Here is a 23,832-nt window from a genome sequence, read left to right as displayed (position 1 = left end):
TAACACTGTCTCTAACTGTTTCTCTTTCTCTCCTTTCTCATTCTCTTTCTCTCTCCCTCTCTTTCGCTCTTTTACCTCAGTCTCTCACTGTCTAACTGTTAGAGACAGCAGTCTGATTTTCTCTCGCTGTGTCCTCTCTTGTCCACTCTCTCAGTCGTTACCTTTTTCTCTCCCACTGTTTCTCTTTGTGTGTCCGTGTCTCAGTCAGCCACTTCATTTTGTCATTCTATCTCCCCCTCATTTTCTCTCATACACTTTCTCAATCTGTCTTTTATTTGCCACACCCCAGAACCCCTCCTCGTCCTCGTCCTCCTCCTTTTCCTCCTCCTCCTCCTCCTCATGTCTGTCAAAACAGCAGACAGCAATGAAAACAAATATTTGACATGTACCTACACTAAACGTATGGGAAGCAGCCAGCACACCAAATAGTGTTTGTGTAATGATCACACGCACTGATCTTTCACTGAAATTGGTAGTTAAGAGAGAAGTTTTTTTTCCCCCTGCAACAGTGTGTGCCTTTATTTCTTTTCGTTTTTTTGCCATATTCATGACTGAAAATGAATTGAAAACCAAATGAGACACTAAACAAAAGGCTCATGCACACTGTCGTGAAACACGGCTTTGTTTACCAATTCGCCCGCTTCAAAATTGCTTATTTAATATGAACTATGAAAGTGATGGCTTTGTAATATGAGAAGAAATAAAGGATTAATGTGCTTGTTCGAGGGACAGTGTAATAGTGTTGTCAGGCTTTTTGATTGCACATCAATATAATCCGAAGCCCTGATTATTGACGTTATTTAATAGTTTGTGTATTTTATCAATGAAATGTAGAAGATTTTTACATTTATATTATATGTAATTGTCTCAGATAGTTACTTGACAGAATAAAGTAAACACTGTATCTAGAATAATACTCTGTGTGTTTGTTTGTGTGTGTGTGTGTGTGTGTGTGTGTGTGTGTGTGTGTGTGTGTGTGTGTGTGTGTGTGTGTGTGTTCCAATTCCACTTCCTGCGATAAATTGGAGCCACAGTCCATCCAGCAGGCAATAGGAGCTGTAATTCAAGTCAATGCTTTCAAAATGATATTCAGAATTTAAATCATGGTGCTTCTATGCCAGTTTTGAAACAAACATCATAAATTATTCTTATTTACTTATTTAGATAGATAGATAGATAGATAGATAGATAGATAGATAGATAGATAGATAGATAGATAGATAGATAGATAGATAGCAGTGACAATGGAAACAAAGATACCTTTTATAAAAGGGGAAAAAAAAACACAGGCTACACATTCAGATCAGGAACGCTGAGTTGGTGTTAGGTGAACGTTGTTCTTTACTGTCCTGCTCTCTTGTCTTCTTCTGTTGTTTAGGAAAAAAAAGCTCCAGTGTGCCCAGATTAAAGAGCATGGCTGCTGCTTCTAGCCCGAGGCTGTTGCTATGGAAATAGGCTTGCAGTAGCTATGATAGGCCATTCGTGTTTGATTAATTGGTTTTTCAATGCTTCTTGGTTTGTGGAAGTTCTTAAAGAGCAACTCCACTGAAGATGGAAAATGAATTGATTTTCTCTCTCATTCTCTCAACTCCCCACCCCTTTCCCTTCTCTCCCCCCCCTGCTCCCCCCTTCTTCAACACAGAAGCTATTTCGTCGCGTTTGAAATTTGAAGTGATGGTGGTTTTGAAATATGATTTCAGGTTGTGTTCAGCCTCAGAGGAGGTGAGGGAGGAGTAAAGGGGGGGGTGGAAGGAAGGGGTTTTTTTATGAGCAAATTTGAAATGCAAAAAGCACTGCTTTTGTTCAGGGTTTCCTCTTTGTTATTGGCAGCGAGGAAACCGTCTAATGTCCTGTAAATACAGCAAACTGGAACCCGGTTCTACCACCAGTCCATTGCTCTGTATCAGTCCGTTTGCTCAGAGCTGAGACTCTGCTGAGCCCAATTAACACGATTACAGGCCCCGACAAAGATCACAGCACCTCTAACTTGTGTCGCTCCATCTACCAGCCTTCTAACTCCATCGATCACTTTATACATTCTAGCTAATGTATAATTTAGTGCATGAATGTTGCATGCCACTAATAAATGCTAGCTCATCAAAAAAAAAAAAAATCCAGCCATTGGTGCTATACTTAGTATTCTTATTTATGTGTAAATGAATGAAATGAGTGTGTAAATGAATGAATGTGCTGTGTACAGTGGAATCGACTGCTTCATACAACCCCAGATGAGCTGAGGATGCAGAATTAAAGCGCTCTAAAATGTTATATGGAATAGATACTTGTCTTTTATGCTGCTATTTATTGTTGCACTTGCTTGTGGTTTTATAAGGAGTTATAAGGGTACTAGCTCATAACCTGTTCAATTCACATTTTGTGAGTGTGCATGTAAAACCCAATTAACACCATTGTTATTAGATGAAGCTACTCTTTTGCGGTTGCTCTCAGGTTCTCTTCAGATAATCTTTGATGTTATAGCGGCTTTCTGTTGCCTTTGACAGTCATGCCGAAAAACATGTGGTAAATGACTTACTGTAAACTTGGTATTTATCTATGCGATCACTGCGTTTGATTTATCAGAACAGTCAGTGTGAAAGTAGAATTTCTGCTGCTGTCAAAATTTGAACAGACCATCCCTAGGTAAATGTTACACGTGTTGCATGCTTTTATGGTTTTTGAGGACTCGTGCGTTAATAAGGACACCATTGATGTGTACATGTGTGTTTTTTTTTTTTTTTTTGGAGGACTTTGAGTGAATAAACACACACACAGTATTGGTTTAGCTCACATCCTCATTCGTTTCAAGCCAGTCCTTGAGAAAGTGAGTACTCTTGACTTTCACACAGATACTGATATCATCTTGTATTGAGAAGTGGTGTGGAGTGCATGTTAGCCTGTACTAGAGAATCCTAGATAGCACCCAGGAAACATAGCTTTTAGCTAGACCTCTTTGCCGAGGGAAGCCTCCAGTGAGAAGAAATGGTCATTTGTGGATACTTGCCTCACCAGCATGACTGGACTGTAGTCAGACTACAAAAGACTCAGGGTGAGTTAAGATCTGGCTGATTAGCTCTTAGTAAAGTGTGGTTTCTTCTCTTGCCTTTAGATGCAGGCTCTGGCCGGGTCAGACAGCGGGCACTACCCCCGTGCCCACCATGTCCCCAAGCTAAACACTCCTACGATACTGCCCCATCCTATGAGCGCTCTGTCCCAGCTCAGCTCTCGGATTGGCCGAGACTCCTTTACCTACGCTTCCCCTTCGTCCGTGGGAAGTCAGTCAGCCACGCCCTCCCCTTCGAACTCCACCCAGGAAGAGGAAGCAGAATACCACGCAAAGGTACAGGAAGAGAGGTGGACCGTGTTTCTCTTTGAAGTGACAGTTGCCTTATACGGTCGAGTGATAGGATTTAGCGAAGGCATCCTGTACAGACTTATGTGTTAGAGGAGTGCTGTTTAAGCTGGCGTTCATAACGTTAGGTGATTTTTCTGTCTTGTAAAGGAGTAGGCTCGTTGTTGGTTTCTTTTTTTTTGTAGTTTGTGTGCAAATAATTGTGATTGACAAATACTTTCACTGCAAGAGGCCTCTTTTAGATTGTTTACAAATTACAGCAATTCAGCCTCACATACAACTGCCTTTTGTTCTTTTCTTTGCAAAAGCATGCAGGCTGTTTTTCTGTCTCTCTCTCTCTTTCTCTCTCTCCCTCTCTCTCTCTCTCTCTCACATTCTCCCTCTATTTTTATTGTCCTAGAAATCCGATTACTCCTGCTTGTCCGTCAGTCTCTTCCTTTATTGAAAGTGTCAGTTGGAATTTAATTTAATGCACTGTCTGCTAGAAGTCCCTCATTATTTTGATGTGTCGTGCTTAATTGGAGCCCAGAATCAAACCGGGGGTGAATTAACTTGCACAATGATAAAATTACATTGTTTTAGACCATTTGACTCTTCCTGATTAAACTCGGTAGGCTGTAGGTGTAAAGCAGTCTGTATAACTTTTCACAGCGTTCCCGTTCTCTATCATTTTAAACCCAACTGCATTGCAGCAACAATGCGACCATATTGTCTTCTAATAGCATGTTATATACTGGAAGGCAAAATTGTAGTGAATGCACCCTTCACACACATACACACACATATGCACACACACATACAAACACATATTTTATGTAAATGCATGTAGTAATTTTTGTGCCAAATGGCTTCTTTTTGGTGTGTGTGTGTGTGTGTGTGTGTGTGTGTGTGTGTGTGTGTGTGTGTGTGTGCGTTCAGCACACATGCTCGGATATGCTTCTGTATAGGATCGCAGATTTGAATGAGCAAAGGTCCATCTGTAATAAGGTGTTTTTTGGCTGCCATTCTGGTTTCTCTCTCAGCACACGTGCCTCACTCCTATCAAAACAATAGAGCCATAAGTCAGTCAGTTGGGGGGGTGGGGGGGTATACTTTTGCATATTTATTTGCAGCTGTGCAGTTTGAAGGATGCAAGTGCTTATATATATATTATTCCCAGCCATATATCTGTCTGCGCACATACAAAGACTGTGAGCATATCTTTGCACACACGTTCAAATTTTAAACACTCTACTTCTCTATATTTTCACCACCCACGTGTAAGTGCAAATCATGTGTGGATATGGGCTTTTTTTTTGCCATGCAAATGTGTATTTGTATGTTAGCCATGACGCCAGTGCCAACAGAAATAATTACTTTCAACATGCCGCTGCCAATGATCTTATTTCTATACGCATCCTATAAGCACTGTTGGCATTTTATGCAAATTTCCACTAGATTTAGCCACAGAAGGGGTTCCACTCCATCTTGTTTTAATTTAACAACGAAAACAGTGTAAGGCTTAGCAAAGATCATTCAATTTTTTAGATCAAACACAGTTTCATGGCGCTTCACCTGTTTCGGTATTAATCCTGTAGTGATGCTGATGAGAATAATGAGGACTGTTTTTTTTTTTGTTAAGCCGCCCTAAAATCAACTGCTGCCCCAGAAACCTCTTTCAGTCATTGGTTTGTATTTTGAACTTCGACTGAAACATGTCAATGCCTCTCTCTCTTTCTCTCTTTCTCTCTCTCTTTCTTATTTTCTCTCTCTCTTTGGACTTCCACTCGTTTGAATAATGAAATTGTTTTTTTTTTTTTTTTGCTTTAAATGTGCAACTGCTATGGCAGAAGGAACAAATATGGGTGTGCATCAGACATGAGATGAAGCCGTGTAGCACTGATTCAAATGGGACATTAACAATGCCTGCTCAGCCTGGCCTATGCTAGAGAAATCAATTTTGCCCTGAATATTTCAGATCTATTTTTCCAGGGCTTTTAACTCTGTGTGCATGTGTGTGTGTGTGTGTGTGTGTGTGTGTGTGTGTGCATGTGTGTGTGTGTCTTTGTGAGGGGGAGAGAGAGAGAGAGATAGACAGACAGACATTGTCCATAACCTGTCAGAGCAGATTACTTAGACAGAGCTTGAGTGAAAGCACTCTCTGTGTTCCAGTGTATCCCATTTTTATTTCATAATGTTTGCAGATAAAAAGACGTCTCACGTTTGCATAGTCAAACACAAGCATAACTAGAACCTCATTATCACTTACAGAAGCAGGTACGAAACTAGGACGAGTCGATTTCCTCGCTCTTTTCTTCTTTGTCTAGTCTGTTTCGAAATGGTCTGGGAAAATCAGAAGTACATTAGAATACTGAGTAAACCATGGCAAACTAAAAATCGCTTTCGGTTCATTTGAAGCCATTTAACTGAATGGCTGTCATCTAAAATGTTTTTTTCCCCCCATTTTCATTTCCCTGACCTCCATTAGCTTTGTTTCTCTGTCGTTGTTTTTTTTTTCCCGCAAGGTGGTGGATCCAACGTAAGAAAAACAAAATCTATGCAGAGAAGATTGAGTTTGTGTGTTTAAATACGTTTTGGGTGAATTTGCTTTATAATGAACACTGTAAGAATGATAAATGTTGTTTATTGTCTGACTCTCATAACTCTTTCTTCATCTTCCATCCATTATGTGGTACAGCAAGCACAAGGCAGTGGAAATTAGTTTCAGATGTTGCGTGTAGCAGACTGAATTTCACAGCACCTGCTAGTTTAATAAGGTGTATTAAAATGAGGCTTGCAACTGAGATTGCTGCTGGATATCTATCTATCTATCTATCTATCTATCTATCTATCTATCTATCTATCTATCTATCTATCTATCTATCTATCTATCTATCTATCTATCTATCTATCTATCTATCTATCTATCTATCTATATATATATATATATATATATATATATATATATATTTATATATTTGGCAGACCGAAAACTCTAGTTTATTTTTTATACCCCTGGCATTGCTGTGTATGTTTTGAAGTTTAAAAATAATTGAAAAAAATGCTCAAATTGTGAGGCAGAGACTAAACAAATAGATTTTAACAATGTCCTGCACATAAAAAGGACTGCATTAAGCCCTGTTTGGTAAGGATACATGTACCATTAAACCCTTTTATGGGTATATATATATATCTTCTCAAGGGAGAATACTATAGAAATGAAACTCGTATATATTTTATAGTAGTCAATGTGCAGTACAGGTTTACTGTGCTCTGAAAATAAATTCAACATACATCCATTGCTGTCAAAACAACTGGCAACAAAAGTGAGTAAACCCCAAGTGAACATTTCTAAACAGTGTCCAAAGTGTCAGTATTTTGTGTGAGCACCATTGTTATCTAGAACTGTTTTAATCCTCCTGACCATGGAATTCATCAGAGCTGCACAGGCTGTTGCTGGGATCCTCTTCCACTCCTCCATTATGACATCACGGAGCTGCTGGATGTTAGACACATGGTGCTTTTCCACCTTCTGCTAGAGGATGCCCCACATGTGCTCGAAAGGATTCAGTTCTGGAGGCATTCTTTGCCACTCCATCACCTTCAGCTTTCTCAGCAAGGCAGTTGTCTTTTTGGCAGTGTGTTTGTGAACATTATTATGCTGGAAAACTGCTGTCCGGCCCAGTTTCTGAAATGAGAGTATCATGTTCTGCTTCAGAATGTCACAGGAAATGCTGGAATTCTTGTTTCCCTCAATGAACTGCAGCTCCCCAGTACCAGCAGCACTCATGCAGCCTCAGACCATGATGCTACCACCACCATGCTTGACTGTGGGCAAGACACAGTTTTTTTGGTACTCCTCACCAGGGCATTGCCACACATGCTGGACACCATCGAAGCAAAACAGTTTATCTTAGTCTCATCAGACCACAGTACATGCTTCCAGTAATTTGTGCTCTTGGACAGGTTGCCTTTAGCAAATGGGGGACGATGGCAATGCAAACCGACTTGTTGCAGTGTCCGGTCTAAGTACTGACAAGCGGACCTTCTGCTTCCACAACCTCTAAAGCAATGCTGGCAGCATTCATCCATCTGTTTTTTGAAGCCAGCTTCTGCACCTGACACACAGCACGATGACTCAACTTTGGCCATCTTTGTGTAGAGCAACAATTCTAATTCACAAATCCTCAGAGAGTCTTTGCTATGAGGTGCCATTTTGAACATCCAGTGGTTAGTATGAGAGAATTGTACTCAAAGCACCAAACCTGAACTGCTTTAATACAAGATACACACATGTGTATGGTCCTGTCAAGAAGACAAAACATGAGCATGATGAATTGGACATGTGGCTTTGCGTGGTTAAACGACAGACAGCTGTTATCACTTAGGGTGAACTCACTTTTGTTGCCAGCTATTCATTGTTATTAACAATAATGGCTGTATGTTGACTACTCTAAAATCTATCCAAGTTCAATTTCTCTAGTATTGTCCCTTTAGGAGATATACTAAAATGGTTGCTAAAATATAAGGGGTGTCTATCTATCTATCTATCTATCTATCTATCTATCTATCTATCTATCTATCTATCTATCTATCTATCTATCATCTATCTATCTATCTATCTATCTATCTATCTATCTATCTATCTATCTATCTATCTATCTATCTATCTACAGTATGTATGTATTTGTATGTGTGTGTCTGTTCATTCTTACACTGTTTCTCCTGTTTCTCCAAGATCACGGGAGAGAAAAGACCATCCTCAGACATGATGAAGCCCAAACCCAAACCTCAGAAAAAGAAGAAGAAGAAGGATCCTAACGAGCCTCAAAAGCCCGTCTCAGCCTACGCCCTCTTCTTCCGGGACACTCAGGCGGCCATTAAGGGGCAGAACCCCAACGCTACGTTCGGAGACGTCTCCAAGATAGTGGCTTCCATGTGGGACAGTTTGGGAGAGGAGCAGAAGCAGGTGAGGAGCTTTATGTGTATTTATTTCTGTGTGAGGATTCATTGTATCCATTCCATCTTTATATCAGGTCTCATATTGGAATAAAAACAGGTCTTGAACTTCTATAGGGCATTTTTTTTTATTTTTTATTTTGCCCCAGCTGGAGCACACGTTTCTAGCTAATGAACAGATGTGGCGTGGACTTAATGAGGTGTGCCAGAGCAGAACAGTTCTTGCTATGCAAATGCATTTTTGTTTTGTTGAATTTCTGAGCGTAAGATGCCGACGGTAATAAAGCTAAAGGGCATCCGAATGTCTTTTGGAAATGTGTACAATTGTTCTGGATGTTTTTGAATCAGATAGTGTACCATGTATATGCTAAAATATGTGTGTGTTTATGTGTGTGTGTGTGTGTGTGTGTGTGTGTGTGTGCATGTGCATGTGCATGTTTTATGTATCCCAACAAGGATAAAATATCTGACAGTTCTGACCTTGTGGGAACATTTGGCTGGTCTTTAGAAAAAAAAATTTTTTTAAACAATATCTGCAGATTTTATATATATATATATATATATATATATATATATATATATATATATATATATATATATATATATATATATATAAATAAAAATTCCTATTGCTTACTGAGCTTAAGGTTAGTGCTAGATTTATGTGTAGCAATGCATTAATTAACTGCATTAATAATTATGTCAGTAGAAGGTCCTCACTAAGACAAACTTTGTGTGTGTGTGTGTGTGTGTGTGTGTGTGTGTGTGTGTGTGTGTGTGTGTGTGTTCGTCAGTAATAAGCTGCACATGAACCAGAGTGATGATGTGTGTGTGAGACAGAGAAAGAAGGGCCACAGTATTTTTAGAATATCCTCCATAACAAAGGCCTGCTATTGCATGTCAAATAAAAGCACCTGTCTCCATGACAGAGTACAGACCACTCACCCCTCTGCCATGTGATATTTCTCCCTCCCTTTCCCTCTCTCTCGCTCTCTCTTTCTCTCTTTCTTTCTCTCTTCTTCCTCTTTTACTTCTTCTCTTTCTCCTTCTTTTCTCTGAGAGCTGCTGTGTCCTTTTATGTGCAGTTAATTTTTGCCTCCTTCCCTTCTCCCCTCTTCACCATGAATCTTCATTTTGCCGCTGACACCCTTGAATGTGAATTCCTCATTTCCTGGGCCCTTTTATTTATATCTGTTGCCTGGTGATTTGATCATGCTGAGAATACAAGATTAGCCATCGCCCAGCGCCCTTCTTTTTCTCCCTCAAGGACATGTGCTCTCCGAAATGTTATTGTTTGTGCTTCTTAACCCTTTGTGTCCTACAACCTTTATATATATATATATATATATATATATATATATATATATATATATATATATATATATATATATATATAATAAATATTGAAATGGATTAGTCCATCTATTAATCGACTAATCGGATAAGAAGTACTTTTTCTGTATTAAAGAGCAATACTAAATATACAATTAAAATAAGACCGGTATTCTAAAATGAACAAATTTATTTTCTTTTTGGAAAGAAAAAAAAAAACCTTTTTATTGCTGAAATCGCATGTGAAAACGTACCTATTTAATTCATTTCACTGCCATATCACATCAAAATGCAAATACAAATATTTAAATTAAAAAGTCATAAATAAAAATCTAAAAATCTAATTCAGATTACTTTAAACAGGGTTAGTACTGTATGGTGTTTACTTTATGTTTTATTTTGAAATGTTCCCAAACTTTGGAAACTTTCTGTCATGTTTTTTTGGCCTGAATCTTCTTCTCGCCCCTCGCTGTTTTCTCCCCGTTCCTTCATTTATCATTCTGCAGCATCTTCTGTGTTACCTGTCTATAGCACTCTAGAGTTTGGTGCGTATATATATATATATATATATATATATATATATATATATATATATATATATATATATATAGTTGTGTCCATTTTTAATGTCATCACATCAAAATATTTGAATGCCATCATTTCAATATTAATGGTAGGAAAATTTTTGTCCTTGTACTGCTGAGCCCAGTTGTAATTATTACAATATATCCATTCTGAGGTTCAGGCTGGAGGGATTAGATTTTTTGCCCCCTTTTTGTCCGTGACTCAAATTTAAGACTTTTCTGAACACATCTGTTCGATATAAGTGGAGCTGCTGAGGTCATCAGTGCTCTGATCTCCAGGATGATTAAACTGAGACGGGGTCATCTTTTGATGACATTATCAACCTACTGCCAATCATCTACAGTGCCCTGTTTAATAAAAACAAACAAATAAATAAATATAGATTTTTATTTCAAAATCCACACATTTAAAAAATATATATAAAGGTTGGTGTAGAGTTAAGAAATCTTTTTGTTTCTATATTCAAATTGTATTTTAAAGTAATTATTTTGTATATATTTATTCTTTAAAATACATATTTTCAGATATGCTTCACACATACCTACATTTTATACTTGCAATATATTTGATAACCAACATCTGTTTTCCTGAAATAATCCTCAGATGGATATCATTAGGGAAACACTGTGTAGTCTATGCATCTGCACATTTCGAATCCTCAGCATCCTCTCGAAGGAGCGGACTCGTAAAGAGCTGAGCGATTCCTATCCGCAGAACAGCCTCTCTGATAGGCCCATTAACAGATGATTGATAGACATCATCTCCAATGCAGGACTGTCATTTTGTTTAGTGTTAGCCCTGACCTGTCACTTATTTCAGTGAGGAATCAATGGCATAGAAACATGATGAGCAGGAAGCAATAAAACAGGCCCATGCTGTGTGTATTCATACTGCATGTAGAAGCAATTAATGTAAATCAGAGCTGCAGTATCTGTAAGCCATATTTAAGCCTGAGTTTGAAGAATGAAGTATCGCTTGGAAGCATGTAAAATAAGAATCTAGTGTTCATGAAGTACAAAGTCAGAATATTAAAATAGAACCTGCATGTTTTTTATCTTTGGTTTTTGTGCTTGATATGTTGAACCTTACCATGCATATTTAAATATATATTTTTTTCCTTTCTTTTTTTTTTTTGCTAGCTTGCAAGTCTGCCATTAATTCCTATGTCATTTCATGGATTTCATAGTGCTTTATGTTTAACGTCTGCCTCATTAAAGCTGAGTTTCTGAGAAGGCACATGTATACTGTATACATTGACGGCTGATGACGCCAAATATTCTGTCATAGGTTTACCCAGTTTCTCCTGGCATGGCTGAGGTTATGCGATTAGGAAATATTACAGCCGAGATGCAGGATACGATTTACATGAGACGCTTTAGTGTAGCCTCAGAGAGAGACAGAGAGGGCAAGAGGAACACACGGTGAGAGAGATTCCCGTATTTCCTCAACGGCATCCCCTGAAAACGAGCTCTCCGGCTCTGCACTACCTAAGTAGTGCAAGCACAAATCAAGCCCTCTGTCTCACTCCTTAATTCTCTCATTCTGTCTCTCCCCCCTGAGGGTATACACCCCTTTCTTCATGTCAGGAGGTTCCGCAAGTTATTGTCTTCCATAATTAACCGGTTATCAAACAAGAACATTTCATTAAGATACAATTACCAGCTAATTCTGCTGGGGGGCCACCTGCCATGTCGGGATTAAGAAGGCAACATGGTGCTCGTTCACGCCAGCAGCAGGCCCCCATTCGTTAGTTCTAATTCATCGAGACCTCTCTCTCTCTCTCTCTCTCTCTCTCTCTCTCTCTCTCTCTCTCTCTGTGACGGCTTCAATTGCTAATGAATCCGCTCACTTTGGAATAATTAGAAATCCTTAGGCGTGTTAATTTATTTAAGAGTCGCTGTCGTTAGAGCCACTCATTAGCTCGGGTTAAATTAATTTGAAACCCGAGCTGCCGGGAGCTCCTTGAGAGTTCATTATTACAAAAGCCCATACAACCTCGTTCAATATTTAACTGTCAGCAACACGGGGACTCAAACTTCGAGCCCCGCGTTATCATCGCTTAACACTAATAATCTCGTTAGCGCCGAGGTTTCGATGACGTTTGTTTTTTGCCGTTTGGCCTCAGTTTTTTAGGAAGAGCTCGTACGCAGCGGATGAAAGAAGTCAGTAATTGGATGGCCTTTAACTTAACCTCAGCAGTTGCTGTCTGCTACTTTCAGCTTTCTGACTCTCTTCCATAATCAGATTAGACAGATGTTTCTGTGCGTGTGTGTTTGTGTGTGTAAGAGACAGAGAGAGAGAGAGAGAGAAAAGAGATAGGGGACATTATTATAGTGAGCACAGGTCAGTGTGTATGTGCAGTGTGAGGTTGAAGTTCATCGCTGGCATCTGTTTGAGTTTATTTACATGTGAATTTGTGTCTTGTCGAGAGTTTGTGTGCATTTCCCTGTAGCGCTGCGCATGCTATTAAAGCTTAATGGTAATTCTATCTACAGCATAGCGGTCAAAGTCAGCTCCAGCCATATGTAAATGTTTAAATCATGTTGCTCTCCTTTTTTTTTTGTGTTTTTTTTTTTTACCCGCACACGCTGTAACAAGCTCCCTAGAGAGAAACTGCACCAGTGTTTTTTTTTTTCTTCTTCATCAGTTTAAACGTTGTTGCCACGCTCATCACTTTAATGTTGTTTTTCTCATCAATTAAACCATGTTGCCGCTGCTGCTGCCTCCCGACTGCAACTTTTGTCCATATTTTCTCTCATCAGCTAAAGTCATGCTGTTGTCCTTCTCAATATCACAGCAAAACCCTTTTTTTCTTCTTTTTTTTGCAAACAGGGAAAATGATTGACATGCCATTACATTAGCCTACATTCCAATCTCGCCATTTCTCCGGCTTCATTCCGTCGCTATAAATTGCCTTCCCTGTTAAACCCTGCCATCTTCTCTTTCTTTCTTTCTTTCTTTCTTTCTTTCTTTCTTTCTTTCTTTCTTTCTTTCTTTCTTTCTTTATTTCTTTTCTTTCTTTCTTTCTTTCTTTCTTTCTCCTTCCTCTATCCCTTTCTCCCCTCTCTCTCTCTCTCTCTCTCTCTCTCTCTCTCTCTCTCTCTCTCTCTCTTAGTTTCGTTCCTTTGATGTGACACCAACTCTGATAGAACGATGTTCCTCCTTAATGGACTCTCCAGCATTATTGCTGAAACTGATTTCCTTTTGCATTGTCTTGGAATTTATTTATTTATTTATTTTTTTGGGAAGATGCAGTTTAATAAAATTACACTCCTGTGATGGAGCTATATATATATATATATATATGCACACATGTATGTATGCATATATGTATGTATGCATATATGTATGTATGCGTATATATTATATGTTTGACACTGAGCATCTAATGTGGTTGACATCATACTGACCATGGCCTTGGCTCAGGTCAAATGGCTAAAGACTTGTTCTGTGGGTGTGTGTGGGTGTGTGTCTAACCACTATTGTGTTCTCTTTCTCTCTGTCTCTCAGGGGTATAAGAGAAAAACAGAAGCGGCTAAGAAGGAGTACCTGAAGGCCCTGGCAGCGTACCGAGCCAGCCTGGTTTCCAAGGTAACAGCAGGAGGAGGGGGTCATGTCTTTGATATGTACGGGTCAGTGGTGATGGGGGATGAGCTATATTATACATTAGATGGAGAAATTCAAGAGAATCCCCTGGGAGGGGCTGTCAAGGGAGTGCATGTATATGTGTGTGTGTGTGTGTGTGTGTGTGTGTGTATCTGTGTGCATAGATGCACAACCATGCAAAATTAGACCCCAAACAGCCCCTTAGTGTGTGTGTGTGTGTGTGTGTGTGTGTGTGTGTGTGTGTGGTTGGGGGCTTACATTTTATGCAATAGTCCTCTCTCTCTATAAGATTTCTATACAATATACATTAAGGTTAAGGGGGAAGTTTTTACCCAACTCATCCATTAGATTTCATGAACTGATATATGACTCAATCTCATAATGGCAAAACCGAGCATAATCCATAGATCGATCGCTTATTTCTCTTTTCTAATTTCTAAAAGCGTTTCATCTCAGGATAGTTCATACAGGATCTGTGTAATGGATTGTTTTATTGCATATTTTCATCTACATAATAAAACACACCATTTTCATACCCCTAATTTCACAGCCATTGTTTTCCTTTTCAAAAACGCAAATTGCATTTTCATGCTAAACACCTTCGTCTCTCTCTCTCTCTCTCTCTCTCTCTCTCTCTCTCTCTCTCTCTCTCTCTCTCTCTAAGCTCTTTGGCCCAAAACAAGAGGCTTGATTAAGCTATGAATGGTGTATTCATCAAGCCTCCTCCCTCAGCAGCTCCTATTAAACGCCTTTCTCGTCCTTCGTCTCACATAATTAAATATTTCGTCAAAATCTGTTTCTCGCAGACATTTTGATTGATGCATCAGTGAACTAGCAAGCACTGAAAAGAAAGAAAGTAAAGGGGGGAAAAAAAAAAAGAAATAAACCACCAAATTCACAGCACATTCAAGTCTTCAAGGCTCGAAACATATATTTATGTAGAGAAAATCACCGTTGTTCTTAAAGGATGTTATTTTTCATATATCTCTTCAGAGGGCTTGTAGAGAGCGTACTTGAACTAAACTGAAAGAGCGAAATGATTGTGCGCAGCCTGAAGAAGCTAGCTTTTATGCGGCTCTTGGAATGGGTATGCACCTGGCGGCATTTTGTACGTTAATACGTTATTGTGAGCGTTTTGTCTTGATAAATGTATGTTGGGTGATTATGAGAGCCAAGTGAAAGCAGCCATTTTTAAAAGGAGGCCCTCCTCCCTCTTCAGGCATAATACAAATGTCAAACGAGATATTAGCATTTCTTCCAGACACATGGGCTAAACTGCTTTAAAAACTCGAGATTGCTGTGTGGTCTTTCAGCCTGCTTGTAAATACATGAAAAAGAAATGGCTGCGAAAAAAAAACTTCATCTTGTTTGCAAAATCTGTTTTGTGACATATGAGGTGCTTAACTGAATAAAATGAAATGTATCCTCTGTCCATATATCTATTCATCTGAGGGGTTTGTGTAAACCTGAGGTTTTTAAGTGATGGTGTGGCATAGCAATATAAAAAAAAACTTCCAAGCCCCGTTGTTTAATTCTGGGATGGATTTGTTTGGAAATTTCTAGAAGCAGGTGACTTCTGTCAAACACACACACACACACGCACACACACACACACACACACTCAGCCGCACTCACATAATTTCCTCATTTTTGTTTCTCTGTGGGTTTTTTTTTTTTTTGAACATGCATCACTCCATTCCTCCGGCTAGTATTTTGATATCGATCACATCTGTCACACTGTTTCATACACTCGCCAGTTCATGCCAGTTACTATGACAGCTAATGAAAGTACCAGCTTTTTATCATACAGTATAAATGCTGCCAATGAGTAAACAATAAACGGCAGCTATTTGGAGCGAACAATTCAGTGTGATTGTGTAGCTTTTTTATAGTTAGCATCAGCTCATCAACAAATGGTCTCATCAGCGTTTTTATACAATCTCATTCCATTATTATATCTAACAAAAGCATGCATTTTATTCTGTTTGCATTGTCTATTGCGCTTACAACGCATCTGCCTGTAACATGCAGCATAATATATTATATAATTATGAATATCTTTTTGTTCATTTCTGTTTCATTTGTTCTTTTGTCCTCACAGACCTACAATGACCCAGTGGAGAGTAAAAGTGCCCAGTCTAGCCAGCCTTCATCCCATATGATGCCCCCGAACCCACCGCTATACAGTGTGCCCCCTCAGCCTTCCTCTCCCTATTTGGGCCCGAATCCCTTCCCTCTATCTGACCTACAGAGTTACGCGGCGGCCGGAGCACCTCGGCACGCGCTGCCCCGCTCGGCCATGCTGCCCGCACTCAGTGCCTCCCCTCCGGCCTCGTTCCAAATCAGCCCCCCTCTCCACCAGCAGCTCTCCCTGCACCAGGGCTCACTCCTCAACCAGCCAATCCGCATGCAGCAGGTCCAGTCGCAGCCAATCATCTCTCACCAGATGGGCCTCCAGGCCTCACTTCACTCCCCTGCCCCAGGCCAGCAGGTTAGTTTTGCCTTCACATTAACTTTTTTTTTTAAACCAAAGCATCTAACAACGTAATCTTTGAGCAGCCCCTTACACTAGCTGAAGTGAAGAGAAATCCAGATCTCCAGTGGTGTGTGATTACAGCATGCTGTAATGAGGTGTGATGTTTTTGACTCGGGGCAGAAGCGTGCTCGGTCGCTGTGTTGTTTTGTGAGATGAAGGTGTATACTGAGGTGTCATCTGAATCAGCAGAGACCTGCAATGTGTGAATCCGAGTGAAACGGCCTGATTTTAGAAACTGTCTCTCTGTGCTTAGCACATTTGTGCAAAACCGCTAGAAAGGAGAAAAAAAAAAACATTTAAGGCCCAGGGAGGAGGTTACAGTTAGAAAATTGAATGTCAAACTGTAGCTGCATTTTCTCCTCTTTTGTGTTTCTAAATTGCTCATTACTTTAGAGAATTTGATAGCAGAAAAAAAAAGTAATAAAAATGTGTAGTTTCTCTAGTGGTAATAGTTAACAAAGATGTGTCTGGTTTTCTCTTTTCTCAGGGCTTCTCTCACTTACAGTCAGAATATCAGAAGACTGTGGGAGGCTCTCAGTCTCCTGGAGCTCCAAACCCAGTGGGACAGAACCCTGACTGGGACAGTGAGTACTGCAATCGGGAGTGTGGAGGAAACCACTGCAGGTGTGTGTGTGTGTGTGAGAGATTTTTTCCCTCCAGTTACTCGTAAATAAAGCTCTCATATCAGATTCATAACCCAGCTCTTTGGCTCTCTTGTCCGTAAATTTTGCAGTGATTTGCTTTATATCTAGAGGACGTGTCTTTATTGTAAATGTCTTCAATGCTGCACTGTACAGCTTTTTTATTACATTTAAATGGTGCTAAATTTTTATATTGTATCTCATGTTGGTTACCTTCAGTTGAAATTCACTGTGTTTTTAACAGTTTAGATGCAATAGTGCACATAGTTTCTTTAGTTAAAAGACAGTAAGTTATTATTTAATCATATAAATAAATACACTATTCTTATGTGGTATTTTAAACATCGCATTCCACATTTAGTCCTGTTATTATCACTCCCACTCTTCTGACAAGATGCTCCACTAGATTTTCGAGTGTGGTTCAGTAGATTTGTGATCATTCAGCCACAAGGATGTCAGTAAAGTCAGGTACTGCTGCACAGTGAGGAGAGCTGGGGTGCAGTCAGTGTTCCAATTCATCTCAAAGGTGTTCATTAGGGTTGAGGTCAGAGCTCTATAACAGGCCACTCAAGATCTTCAACTCCAAATCATATAAAACCATATCTTAATGGAGCTCGTTTTGTGCACAAGGGCATTGTCGTGCTAGAACGGGTTCAGGCCACATAGCTCAAGTGAAGAGAAAATGCAATTCTACCACATCAAAAGACATCCAAATGCGATTGTGTGCCGCCAAATTTGTGGTAACAATATGGAGATTATTCACATATGGATGGAAAAATAATTTGTCATAATATTTGGCTTTATAGTTTTGTGTATGTCAGATGTAACTATGTAAAACTCATTTTAATGATTAGAAGTTAAAAAAAAACTTTCAGTGTATTACAATTTATTTATCCTTAAAACTGCACTATATGTCCAAAGATTTGTGGACACTTGACCATCATATTCATATATGGACCATCCTCAAATTGTTGCCACTAACTTGGTAGCACGGAATTGTATAATTGTAGCGTTAAGGTTTTATTTCAACAGAACTAAGAATTGGAGCGTCCTAAAAATCGCTTCTAAATTACAAGTTATCAAGTAAAAATAATGCCATGTCAAATAATAACATAGCACTCTTTTTTTTACCATTTTATGAAACTGGCAGTTCAGGGCAGACCCGTGGTGTGTGCTGAAACCAGACAAACCTGAGACAGACTTGAAGCAGCTGCAACTAAAATCCACACAGTGCTTATTCAGCATGCCAGCTGATATATTTAACTATCAATACATCTGATACACCTGTGTGTTACTGCAATAGAGCAGCACCAGACCCCGTATTGCCACTGCAGCCTGTTTGTATGTAGTGTATTTTTTGATATTTTTGTGTTTTATGGCCTATTTGTGAACTGTGTTTAAATGAGCGACCGTGAAACTGACAGACCGAGAAAGTCCAGACTCGTATAAAAGCCCCAAACCAGAAGAGTCACATTTATAGGTTTCCATCTGGAGTAGTTTGGACAGCATAAAATATGGATATTAAGATCTGTAGGTGGATGATTATATATATTTTTTTGTGTACGCATTATGGATGTTGTCAGGTTTCAAGTATATATAACATTGGGGGTTTTTTGTTTGTTTTTGCAGTGGCAGCATGATAGGCAGGGACAAGCCACTCTACCTCACTTGAAGTGAATGGAGAAGAAACAAAAAAGACGATGTGTGACAAAAAGTGATGAAACAACACCAGGGAGTACCCTACACCTCTCCACCCTTTTCCCCCCTCCGTCACCTTCTGTTTTCACTCAGTGTCATTTTCATTCGTTTTTAGAAGGATGTGTACGCGTGTTCTGAAGACTACTAGTGATCCTCTCATTTTTTGCCAAGCACTTAAAATGTACAGGCCTCCCACTGGAGACCTTCCAGAGCACTCTTACTTTCTCTGAATTAAAAAAAAAAAAAAAAACATAGATATATTAAAGGAAAAAAATAAACAAACTACCATAAAACTGGCCCTCAGGGCAAACGAGCTTTAATTAAAATAGAGGAAAATGTTCCTCTTCTTGATTACTTTCTCATGCCCTTGTTTTTTTTTTAATTTTTTAATTTTATTTTTTTTTATTTATTTCTTGCTTGCTACAATGTTTTTTTTTGCCAATAACAGGTCCTGTACTGTAGAGAAATACTCTTATGATGAAGTCATTAAAGACCAACAACTTATTGTAGGTCCATCTTATGCTCTGTGAAAAGATATTAGTAAAGGTCAGAAAAAGAAAAAAAAGAGAAACAGGTGAATAGATAAAAACATTTAACTTCTTTTTTTTGTAATTTTTAAAGACTTTAATAGGTCTTTATTAATCTGTCACAGTGTGATTGTAAATATCACTTTTTTGGGGGATCAAATTGGGGGAAAAAATGAAGTCCAGATATTTTTTTCTTCTTTATTATGACTTATAATTAATTAATTTGTATTTTAAATGGTATCCTGTGAGTGTGTGCTGGGATGTGAGCAACAGAGTGCATGTGTGGGTGAGTGTGTGTGGGTGAGTGTGTGTGTGTGTGTGAGTGTGAGTGTGTGTGTGTGTTGAAAAATTGTTCAGCTTGTGCAGATATTAGAGGAGTGTTTCAAACAAACACAATCTTGCATTAAATTTGTTCTTACTGGTGAATTGTCAAATAAAAATTGATGGTTCAAAACCATTACAAACTTTATGACTGCGGTTCCATTTGGGATCCGCGAACTGCAGCTCTGACCTTGTAAATGAGCAGAAAACCCCTGACCTGAGCCTTGGTTTGTAAAATTTTCCAAACAGGCGTGTTTTATGAAACAAAATTTGTTCAGGATTTTGATTGGCTTTGTTTGTTATCTCAGGTTGTACATTTTAGATGGATGGAAAATGGGGACAGCTTTTACAGGAACTGAGCCCCCAGTGTTAAAACAAAGACCTTCATTAAAGGGCAATTGGGTTTTTGTTGTTTTTTTGTTTGTTTTTTTGCCTGGTCTGACTGATCAATCCATACCAGTGCAACATTTAGAGGTAAACTAAAACCGTGCTCAATGTGAGATATTTCTGCACACATTTAAAACAACAGTGGGTCTATAGTTTTCTAGTAGCTTTGCTAGGTGTTATATTGTGTTGATCTCATCCTTAAGTTTTGTGGGAAAAAAAATGCATTTGATCATTTAGCTTTTTTCTTTCTTTCACTGTAGCATAATATTTTAGTTTGGTAAAAGAAATAACGTTTAAGACATTTTAATTTGTGTACAAACCTGCCAATTGTAGTTATTTTATTTGTAAAGCCAGTAATTATAATTATTTTAAATAGTTACCAACTTTTTTTTTTTGCAAGTCACCCATCAGTTATTTAATTGTTTAACAGGTTTCCTATCTATTTATGAACAAATGAGATCATTTTTGCATATAACTACATTTTTTTTTTTTTTTTTTTTTAGCTATTTGGTTTGATGAAGATTGCATTTTTTTGTTAGTTTGTTTTTTACTTTTTTTGATACTGGCCTATTCTTTCCTTACAGCCAGGTAATTTTGTGTCACTATACCTTTTTTGGTTTCATTTGTCCGTAATAAAAAAAAAATGTTAAAGGTGAAATAAATGGCTTTTCTCTCATTCTTTCACGTCTCAAATCGAAAACAGCATCACGGTGCAATTACAAAACAAACAAAAAACGCATTCACACACGATATCTTTTCATAAACGACAAGCAGAAACGGTTGTTCATTTGCACCTCACGTACAGTAAACCTGAGTTAGTACTAAATAGAAATCATTTGCAAGGTGAATAGATGAAGTAAATAATGAATTGTACAACCTGCACACACAAAAATGTGTGTCTCTGATTAAAGACAATGCACTGCTGTGGTGTAGAGACCGCACTCACACACAAGAGTTTTGATATTCTATAAGAAGCTGTGCCTTTTTTTAATACCAGCATAGTGTGAAAAAAAATAAAGCTATACTGTAGGATTGCTGAGCACCCCACTTCCCCAAACGCCATTATATGTTTTATTCATACTGCACCAGGCACCTCTGCTAGTATTGAATTGGCAAATAGATCATTATTGAGCAATTGGAAACCTGAAGCACCATTCCGTGCTATGACACACATTATGTGGAAATCGCAGTCATACATTCTTAATGAAACACAAGATAATGGGGGGTGGGGGGTATAAGTGTGGGGGGGTGGAAGGCAGAAATGCTCTGTGTGTAGCTGTAGCTGTTGTGTTTGTGCCTTTTCTCACATACACACGTTCACATACAGTATGCTTCTGTAGTCTGCTGCAACGTATGCTGCAAATCAGCGCAATAGATTTAATAAGCTTTTCGGTGAACATTTAATGCTTTCAGGCTTTTAGTGTGCGTGTGTGTGTGTGTGTGTGTGTGTGTGTGTGTGTGTGTGTGTGATTGCTAGATGCCATGAAAGACCTTTAGCTTATCTCTAATGTTTACTTGCAAATACGCCCACGTTTTTTTTTTTTTTTTTACTGTGCTTGTGTAACGTGAATGAGCCTGCCTGCTAACAAACTAACCATTTGCAAAAAAAAAAAAAAATAAATAAAAAAACATCAGGAAGTGTAAAAGAAAAAAAAATAAAGAGCAGATGCAAGATGGACATAAAGAAAAGGTCTAACGCAAAAAGGCAGTTTTTTTACTCGCTACATAGGAACTTTCCACTTGTGCTGCAGCTTAACTTTGTGGTACAACGTGCACTTAACACTCTCTTTGACAGGAGATGGATATATTTTTTTTCTTGCTCTCCCATCTGGCCATCTTTTTTTTTTCTTTTCTTTTTTTCAATTCTTTGATGTGGTCGTGTAACGTATGGCCTGCAGTTTCCACGTCAACATTCGAATCTAACGAAATCGCATACATTATTTAACTCATGTGCTAGTCTTTAACAGAGCACAACTGTGTGAGGCAAAGCCCTAGTTCTTATTTCTTTTCTTTAACAATAGTCAAGTAAGGGAGATAGATGGAGAGAAAGATGGTGAGAGAGAGATAGTGAGAGAGTGAGAGAGAGAGAGAGAGAAGTGTGCAAACAGGCCCAGGAAACGTGGGCGGATTTGACAAGAAAAGAGTTTCAGTTTCTTCCTTTTATAAGATGGTTCCTTTTCTGTTATTTTTTTTCTTACATTCAGCAAAATAAAAAAAAAAAAAAAAAAGGTTTCAAAAGAGAGAATTTGCAACCTGCATGATAACTGTGGTAACTTTATAAGTTACTATGTATTTTGGTTTTGGTTCTGAGAATTAAGCAGAAGCGTATATAGCGTAAATCATTTTTTCGCTCTCTTTTTTTATTGTGTTTTCCATCATTTTAATGCTGTACATAGTGCGCATGCCTCTGTTTTTGTAACACATGTATCATCAATCATAGGAATTAGGCCTAAGCATGAATTATGTGTTGATTATTTGATGATATGCCACCATTTTTGTTAACAAGTGTGTGTGCGTGTGTGTGTGTGTGTGTGTGTGTGTGTGTGTGTGTATATACATACACACATGTATAAACCTTGCATGCTGACAGTTAATAATAAATGCCTTAGACTCGAAACTACATCTCACTAACAAAGCTACAAGGAAAATAAAGAATCTCGGTCAATTTCACCTTGTGCACCACCTGTATTTGTTAAGCACACAGTAACTGGGACACAGTGGGTGTCTAGATTGTGTAGATAAAGCTATAACACACAGCTCTATGGTGGCAGGAAGTTTGTTTTTGAACGAACAAAAGCTTCTTAGTTCATTAACCTTTCTTTCTTTCTTTCTTTCTTTCTTTCTTTCTTTCTTTCTTTCTTTCTTTTTACGATACTGCTAGCTTCTTTCTTCCTTTATTTTTTACGACACTGCTCGCTCTCAACCAGCCCACATCACCCTGATAAACCATATGAGTGGCCATTTTGGAACAGAAATAACAGTCAGTCTTCAACTGAGTTCTTTTAACTCATATCAGAAGTATGAGTCAAAACTATGAAAGTACAGAGCTGGGTTTGGTTCTCACAGTGTTAGAGAACATTACAGAAATTAAAACTGCTTAGCTTGTAATACTGCAGGAACACATCGACATAATGATATTAATAATACAATAATAATACCAAAAAAAATATAATAATAATACCAAAATTATAGGTGTTCAGTGTGTAAAAAGATGTGTACAGGTATTGTGTAATCGATTTTAAAGCTGTATAACATTTCTATTACACATAAAGTAGCATTTAGGATGGATGAAGTAAAAATCATGATGGGATTTGCTCCATAACATGTAATCCTGGTTTATAACAAGTCTAAAGGTGAATTGAAAAGGTCAGAGAAGTATCTGCACATGGTGGTGCACATTTGTGTTTATTCATTTAAATAGGATTCACAGTTTTGTTCATATTGTCATGTGTTTATTTATATTCTTTACCCAAAAAATTTAAGACTTTTTATATGCTGCTACTGCGCTTATAGACCGGTGTCTGGATGCCTGAAATGTAGCATAGTGGAAATACATTGTTTTATGATTATGTATCCTAAAACAGCGCACACACACACACACACACACACACACACAAAGTTGCACAGTAAGGTACATCTGTGTCCTTCTACACAATACATTTTGTCAGGAATCCAATCAGGATTTGAAGATGAAAGCATGCAATTTGCCTGTGTGCCTTTAATTTACTTAATCAGGTTTGTTCTGAGTCTCCACATGACCCTGTGGCAGTGACGCTGAATGAAAAATAACACAAATTAGAATGGCAAAAAAGAAATTATTAGATTGTCAAATTAATAATAACAACAACTCAATAAAAGAGCACACAGAGAGAAATAATTTTTCTCAAGCAGTCTTAAATGAATCAAGTCTTT

At 38.3% G+C, this 23,832-nt stretch overlaps 1 protein-coding gene across 8 annotated transcripts in view; it reads left to right on the top strand.

The window, feature by feature from the left end:
- The window catches only part of tox2 (TOX high mobility group box family member 2), a 104,561-nt gene extending 84,892 nt beyond the window's left edge, over positions 1-19,669 (top strand). For 6 of the 8 annotated variants that reach the window (XM_046851175.1, XM_046851192.1, XM_046851168.1 and 3 more), the window contains 6 exons: positions 3,107-3,337; positions 8,067-8,297; positions 13,715-13,795; positions 15,912-16,301; positions 16,834-16,970; positions 18,617-19,669. In XM_046851175.1, coding sequence (XP_046707131.1) covers positions 3,107-3,337; positions 8,067-8,297; positions 13,715-13,795; positions 15,912-16,301; positions 16,834-16,970; positions 18,617-18,659 — 1,113 coding nt within the window. In that variant the 3' untranslated portion in view covers positions 18,660-19,669. The remainder of the gene's footprint in view (positions 1-3,106; positions 3,338-8,066; positions 8,298-13,714; positions 13,796-15,911; positions 16,302-16,833; positions 16,971-18,616) is intronic. The other 2 variants (XM_046851218.1, XM_046851209.1) reach the window with 1 other exon arrangement.
- The last annotated feature ends 4,163 nt before the right edge of the window (positions 19,670-23,832 follow it).

This window comes from Silurus meridionalis, chromosome 1 (genome assembly GCF_014805685.1).
Source record: "Silurus meridionalis isolate SWU-2019-XX chromosome 1, ASM1480568v1, whole genome shotgun sequence".
Taxonomy (NCBI): Eukaryota; Metazoa; Chordata; class Actinopteri; order Siluriformes; family Siluridae; genus Silurus; species Silurus meridionalis.
The sequence above is the reverse complement of the archived record's forward strand: the minus strand, read 5'-3'. Positions and strand labels throughout refer to the sequence as shown.